Genomic DNA, 7,108 nt, shown 5'->3' on the forward strand with positions numbered 1-7,108 from the left:
ATGTTATATAATCTTAAAAAATATTTTTTAATTTCAAAAATTAAATCTATGAGCTTTTGATATTAGTGTCACATACTATTTTCACTAATCTCAAATAGGTAAATTAATTATTTAAATAGGTAAAGTAATAAGCACGTTAGTGGTTATTAATGATTTAATACATTAGTATTGTATGAAAAAAAATACATTAGTATTGTATAAATAGTTAAATACCATATGGGAAAAGATTGGAGCAAAAAAAAATTTAATAGACAGTAACGTATCTATTAATTTATTTTTATATTTGTTAAATGTATATAAAAATAATAAAAAAATTAATCGTGATGATAAATAACTTATAACTTAATTAATAGATTTTGAGTTAAACTCTAAGAAATAACGATTTTTTTCTATAAATTGTATATAATGAAAAAAAAAAGAATGTTTAAAAAAAATGACGTTCCAACTTCCAACCCATCCAATGTCTCTTCCCATATCATTTTTTTTATACAATATAATATTTTTTTGGTGTGATTATAAAATATAATAATATAGTACATAACTAAAAGATATAGAAATATTGAAATATTTGCAAGTAGTTGGGTCGGGTGGAGACTGAAGAAGATAGGAGGTCGCTTCCAGTTCCAGCTTTCACTTGCCGTGCCGGAATCCATGCGTCGCCGCATTCCTCCATTCCTCGGTCAAACCACGTGCCCCTTCTACCTCAATCCAATCCTTACTCACATACATTATTTTCTTCTTTTTCTCTTCTTCTTCTTCTTCTTCTTCTTCTTCTTCTTCTTCTATATATATATATATATACATATGAATGATGATGAATAGTGTAATTAAAAAACTAAACATCTTTCTATTTCTATCTAGTGCTGCTCTTCACATTGCTCTCCGTATTTCGTTGACGGTTAACGCCTCATTCAATGCACACTGTTACATTTGAATAATCAACCTTCACTTTCCCATACCAATTCCAAGGTAACTCTGATTTTTGAAGGTGTTACTGTTGGCTTTGTCAATTTTTGAAAAGCATGCGTTTTCTGTGGTAATATATTTTGGATAACGGTCAGTTCACAAATGTGTAACTGTGATCTATCTTCTTGGAAACTATTATAATATTGCTTGTATATTTGCATGTGAGTTTTTGGTAGGATTGGAAACCATGAATGTGTTTCTTCATGACAATTTTAAGCTTTTTGAGAGAGATGCTGCATATATAGAATCGAAGTTTCTATTATCAAAAGGTTTAAAATCGTATCGTTTGCTCCATTCTTCAAAATATGAATGTTGACTTTTAGGATAATGTAGAGTGCGCTTGTACATTCTCCACAGCTTAAGCGGAGGTTGTGCAGTTGGAAAGCTTCATGCCGAAAAGAGGGCTTTTGGGAAAGAAGGCTTCTTTAGAATTATATTATATCATGAATTATTTTTCCACATGGTTTGAGCTAAAGTTGTTCCTGTGAAATCACATGAATGAATTTTTATCCTAAATCTTGATGGTTCTAAGTGAATGAATTGCTCAAGTTTCCAACTGCACTTTGCCAGCTTCAATGAGCAATCAACATTATGTTCCATTTTAGTTTTCTTTTGCACCATCTTTTAATTGATCCATCTCTACTAGTCCTAGAAGCTGTGCATTCTTTTATACATTGAGAGGGGTTTGTTCTTGTTTGAGATTCAATGTGTTGAATCTGAGGCATATGCACACAATTGACATATTTTTTTATGTACTTGGAATTAATCGAAATCCTCTTGAACTTGTTGCAGTATTCAGGTGGTTGCACGAAATGGCTAAAATCCGCATCGCCATCATCTTATTGGGGCTCTGCCTAGTATGCAATTTGGCAGGTTTGGCAGAGGCAGAGTACATGAAGTACAAGGACCCCAAACTGTCAATCGATGCAAGGGTTGAGGATCTTATTAGCCGGATGACTCTTGAGGAGAAAATTGGCCAGATGTTGCAAGTCGAACGCAAGTATGTGTCTGCTGATGACATCAAGAAGTATTCTATTGGTATGTACCAGGCCTTTCTTTTCCCTTTTGTTGAAATTCATGGTATGAGAAAAAGAGAAGGAAATAGTAAGAAATAAATGGGAGAAAACTAGAAATGAATTTTACTAATTCCAAAATATCTAACACTATAATCTCTCGAATACAGTAGTCATTAGTGACAAAAAATGATGTTTTCTTTGGAGTAGGGAGTGTCATGAGCGAGGCAGGGAGTATTCCAGGTCCATCTCGATTGGCTTCTGCGCAAACCTGGATTGACATGGTGAATGAATTTCAGAAGGGTGCTGTATCAAGCCGGCTTGGAATTCCAATGTTTTATGGCATTGATGCCGTTCATGGCCACAGCACTGTTTATAAAGCAACTGTTTTCCCTCACAATATTGGCCTTGGAGCTACCAGGTAATTTATATTTGTAATACTCCATAAATATGCTCTGTTAAATTATAATCACAAACATTCCCAATTGTTTATTTGGAATATGATGATGAATCAATTTGCACTCAAGTACAGATGAAAGTGGTTATCCAAAATTTTGAGGCATGTCACAGATACAATTTGGCTTATATTCACACCATTTGTCTTATGTTTGGGATTTTCTTTGGAATAAAGTTTCCTAACTTTCAGTGTATTCCATGGCATTTTTGTTTTAAATGAACATAATTAATTACATGATTTTTGCTGATCAGAGATCCTGAACTTATTAAGAGAATTGGAGCTGCCACTGCCCTTGAAGTTAGAGCAACAGGTATTCAATATACCTATGCACCTTGTATAGCAGTAAGTAACTACTTCAACCAACTTCCTTGTGCTCTAAGCATGTAGAGAATTTTCAGTACTTATTATTCTTTATAGGTATGTAGAGATCCAAGATGGGGTCGGTGTTACGAAAGCTACGGCGAAGATCTTTATGGCTGGAAAGTAAGAATTTCAATCACAAAAGAATTTATCAATGTTAAGATCATTGTTGCATTACTGTTTGGTTCTTACCTTTGTTGTTGCATATTACTTCAGTTGACTCCTATGCTTATTTAACAGTACAAGTAGTAAAGTGTTCGATTCATTTAGCCATAGGTTTTCCATGAAGTAACATGCACAATTGCACATTACCAGTCTTGGGTTAATTTATTAAATAGGTATTACTAAGCTTCAGAACAAAAATACATGTATTTGATTGTCCTCATTTCTCGCCCTCTGAATTTTCACATTTTTGTTTACTATGAGATGAAGGAATTTGTTTTAGTTCAATATGCTGCATATGATTTTGTTTAATATTAATTTGTTATGCTATTGATTTTAGTTCTGTTAGTATTAAGTGTCTGAAATTCTTATATACTGTGTTGGACAGTGAAAAGGTCATAGGTTCTGCTAAGCACTATGTGGGTGATGGTGGAACAATCAATGGGATTGATGAGTACAACACTGTCATAGATAGAGAGGGATTGTTCAGAATTCACATGCCGGGTTATTTTGCCGCAATTAGCAAGGGAGTTGCAACGATTATGGTCTCTTACTCCAGTTGGAATGGAGTAAAAATGCATGCTAATCGTGAACTTATTACCGGATTCCTCAAGAATACCCTCCATTTCAAGGTAAAAATAGTTGGCCTTGAAACACTAATTATCAGGCATACAGAATTCTTAAACAGCTCCTCATTTTTTCTTACTGGATTATGCCAGGGCGTGGTTATTTCAGATTTTGAGGGTATTGATAGGATCACCACTCCACCTCATGCAAATTTCACATATTCAGTTGAAGCTGGAGTTTCTGCTGGCATTGACATGGTATGTATACCAAAATTATATTGTTATGTATGCCTATATGGATGATGCTTTTGAAATTACATCGGTTTAGGAATTCGTTAACACACTTTGCTTGATCTGCAGTTCATGGTTCCTCAATTCTACAAAGAATTCATAGATGATCTAACCAAATTGGTGACAAAGAAGTTCATTCCTATGAGTCGAATCGATGATGCAGCAAAGAGAATTTTGTGGGTTAAGTTCATGATGGGCCTATTTGAGAACCCTTTTGCTGATTACAGTTTGGTTAGATATCTGGGAATACAGGTCAGCAGTTCTGCTATTTTATCTTGTGTATGTCGTTTAAATTCCCTAATAAATTTCAAAATAAGAAATAATAAGGATTGCCTTGTATCTTATCCAAGTTCACCAAAATCCTGAACAGGAGCATAGAGAATTGGCTAGGGAAGCTGTGAGGAAATCACTGGTCCTTCTTAAAAATGGCGAATCTGTTGAGAAGCCTCTATTGCCTCTTCGTCGGAAGGCTTCGAAAATACTTGTAGCCGGAAGCCACGCAGATAATCTAGGATATCAGTGTGGCGGCTGGACTATTGAATGGCAAGGAATCAGTGGCAATGATATTCTCAAAGGTAAAATTATTATTATTATTTAATTGTACTTCTTTCAATTGTCATTCAAATATTGCAACTCTTCTTATTCTTGTGATGTTTGTATGATTAGGGACTACAATTCTCAATGCTATAAGAAACACTGTTGATCCAGAGACCATAGTGACCTACAAGGAGAATCCTGATGCCGAATATGTCGAGTCCAATGGATTTTCTTATGCCATAGTTGTAGTAGGAGAGCATCCCTATGCTGAAATGCATGGTGATAACAAGAACTTGACCATCCCGGACCCTGGCCCCGAGACCATAACAAATGTATGTGGAGCCATAAAATGCGTGGTGGTTGTTATTTCCGGCCGCCCTGTAGTTATTGAACCATATCTTCATATAATAGACGCGCTTGTGGCTGCTTGGCTTCCGGGAAGTGAAGGCCAGGGTGTAGCTGATGTCCTATATGGCGACTACGGTTTCACCGGAAAGCTTCCAAGGACATGGTTCAAAACTGTTGATCAATTACCAATGAATGTTGGAGATCCTCATTATGATCCCCTTTTCCCATTTGGGTTTGGCCTTTCTACTGAACCTATTAAGGCCATTTACTCAGCATAGAAATTTCATTTCTCTGAGATAACGTTAAGCAAAAGCAACTATAGGTAAAGTTGATTCTCAGGTTTATTTCTTTTCTCAATTTACAATTTTATTTTGTCCAGGTATTTCTTTTATTCTTTTTGGGATTAGATACCGATTTCATCGTGTGTTTAGTTTCCATTAGAGAGTCTATGGCAAGATATATTAAAAAAAGGTACAAATTGTATGATAATAGGATCACCATTATGCATGGAATTATTTATTTTTTGCTAAAAACATGAAGAATCTGAATCTTCTAAAGAATTATAAAGAGTATGCAGTTTCTGAGAGAAAAAGAAAAAAAAAAGTTCTATAATTTTTCGCACTAGATACTTACTTGCCTTTTGTTTCTGACTCTCTCTCTCTCATACAGATAGGAAGTGCAATGCAGAGAATCCATTTACATAGCAAGAGAGGTTCTTGATCCCTTGTGAACCTTCAGATTGTTAAAGTCGAGAATAAAGAAATGCTGTTTTATTTGTATAGCGCAGGTTAAGTCATATAGGTGTCGTTTGGCCTTGGAGCTTATTTATATGCTCACTTATGGTCCCCGTGTACCAATAGCTCTTGTCTTTTTCTTCTTTCTTTCTTTCTTTCTTTCTTTCTCATTTATCTATAGATAAAGAAATGTATAAATAGATGCAGTGCAAGTATAGATAGTTAATATAAAATGTCTGTGAATAAAATGTAAATAAAAGATTGAAGAACTGTTTGAATTACTCTTTAAGGATTGTGTCTAACATTTTATTTTTGGTTTTCCATGTGGTGAAGTTATGATTACAGTGGCTTCGGCAATTAAAAAGTGTTGCTAAAATTAAATAGGTATTGCTGAGCTTCAGAACAAAAATACATGCACTTGACCGTCCTCGTTTCTCGCCCTCCGAATTTTCACATTTTTGTTTACTGTGGAACGAAGGAATTTGTTTTAGTTCAATATGCTGCATATGATTTGGGTTCATATTATTTTTGTTATGCGATTGATTTTGGTTCACTTAGTATTAAGTTTCTGAAACACTGATATACTGTGTTGGAGATGGTGGTGGGCTGGTGGCAGCGGTGGCCATGGTTGTACTTAGGGATAAGAATTGGATGAGTAAAGAACTAAAGATTTAGGTGGTGGACTGGTAGTAAAGAGTTGAGGATTAGAGCGGCAGTAGGGAAGGTAAAAGGTTGGGAATTGAGAATGAAGTAGCTTAGAATAAGAGATAAGATAGAAAGGGTAAAGTAAAAAATTTAAGATATCTTTTTTAAGAATTCGAATAGCTCTGTCAATTCAAATTTATTTTTCATGTGTAAATCAGTTTTTGTTGTGATAAGAATGCTTTATCATATCTTATGTGGATGTCCATTTTCAAGAATGATTGTATCTAATATAGTTTGTAAAAGTAAAGTCTTGCACATGTATAAATAGGGGCATAAGTTGAGGTTTTTTACACACAGCAACAATAAACATTCCGTTCTTTCTTTCTACACTATTAATATCTCTCTCTTTATATTTCTTTATTTTATATTTGTTACATCTTCCTTATTTATTTATTTAGTTATTTTATAACACGTTATTAGCACGAAGCTCTAACGAAATTTTAGGAAGACCGAAACTCTTTCATCTTGAATATAATGCTTTTGATATATCTGGAAACAATTATTTATCATGGATACTATATGCTAAAATCCATCTTGATTCAATGGATCTTGGAGATACCATTAAGGCTAAAAATAAAATATCCCAGAAGGATAAAGCCAAAGCTGTGATTTTCCTTCATCGTCATCTTGACGTATGATTGAAAAATGAATATCCCACATTAAAAGATCATGCAGATCTGTGGAAAGACCTTAAAGAAAGGTACAATCATCAAAAGACGGTGATACTTCCTCAAGCCCGATATGTTAGAGAAAACTTTCTCGACCTTCCATGTCTCGAATGTGCTCCTGCAGTAGCAATCGAGAAAAAGAATTTAAAAAATATTATGAGCTAATTTCTTATTTTCTTGTTGCTGAACGCAACAATGAGTTGCTCTTAAGAAATCATGAAGCGCGCCCAGATGGCACCGCCCCATTTCTTGAAGCAAATGCGGCAAATTATAACCCCAGAAGAGGTAAATGGCAAGATTT

The 7,108-nt window shown here is 34.5% G+C and overlaps 1 protein-coding gene across 1 annotated transcript; it reads left to right on the forward strand.

Moving 5' to 3' along the window:
* Positions 1 to 802: 802 nt before the first annotated feature.
* On the forward strand, positions 803 to 5,723 carry LOC107494462 (uncharacterized). Its single transcript, XM_016115496.3, has 11 exons — positions 803 to 969; positions 1,759 to 2,004; positions 2,190 to 2,400; positions 2,688 to 2,778; positions 2,854 to 2,952; positions 3,315 to 3,590; positions 3,678 to 3,782; positions 3,885 to 4,067; positions 4,186 to 4,390; positions 4,482 to 5,022; positions 5,370 to 5,723. Exons 2-10 carry the CDS (start codon positions 1,779 to 1,781, stop codon positions 4,976 to 4,978), a joined length of 1,893 nt encoding a protein of 630 aa, XP_015970982.2. The 5' UTR covers positions 803 to 969; positions 1,759 to 1,778; the 3' UTR covers positions 4,979 to 5,022; positions 5,370 to 5,723.
* Positions 5,724 to 7,108: the final 1,385 nt, after the last annotated feature.

The sequence above is a fragment of the Arachis duranensis genome, chromosome 6, assembly GCF_000817695.3.
Source record: "Arachis duranensis cultivar V14167 chromosome 6, aradu.V14167.gnm2.J7QH, whole genome shotgun sequence".
Lineage (NCBI taxonomy): Eukaryota > Viridiplantae > Streptophyta > Magnoliopsida > Fabales > Fabaceae > Arachis > Arachis duranensis.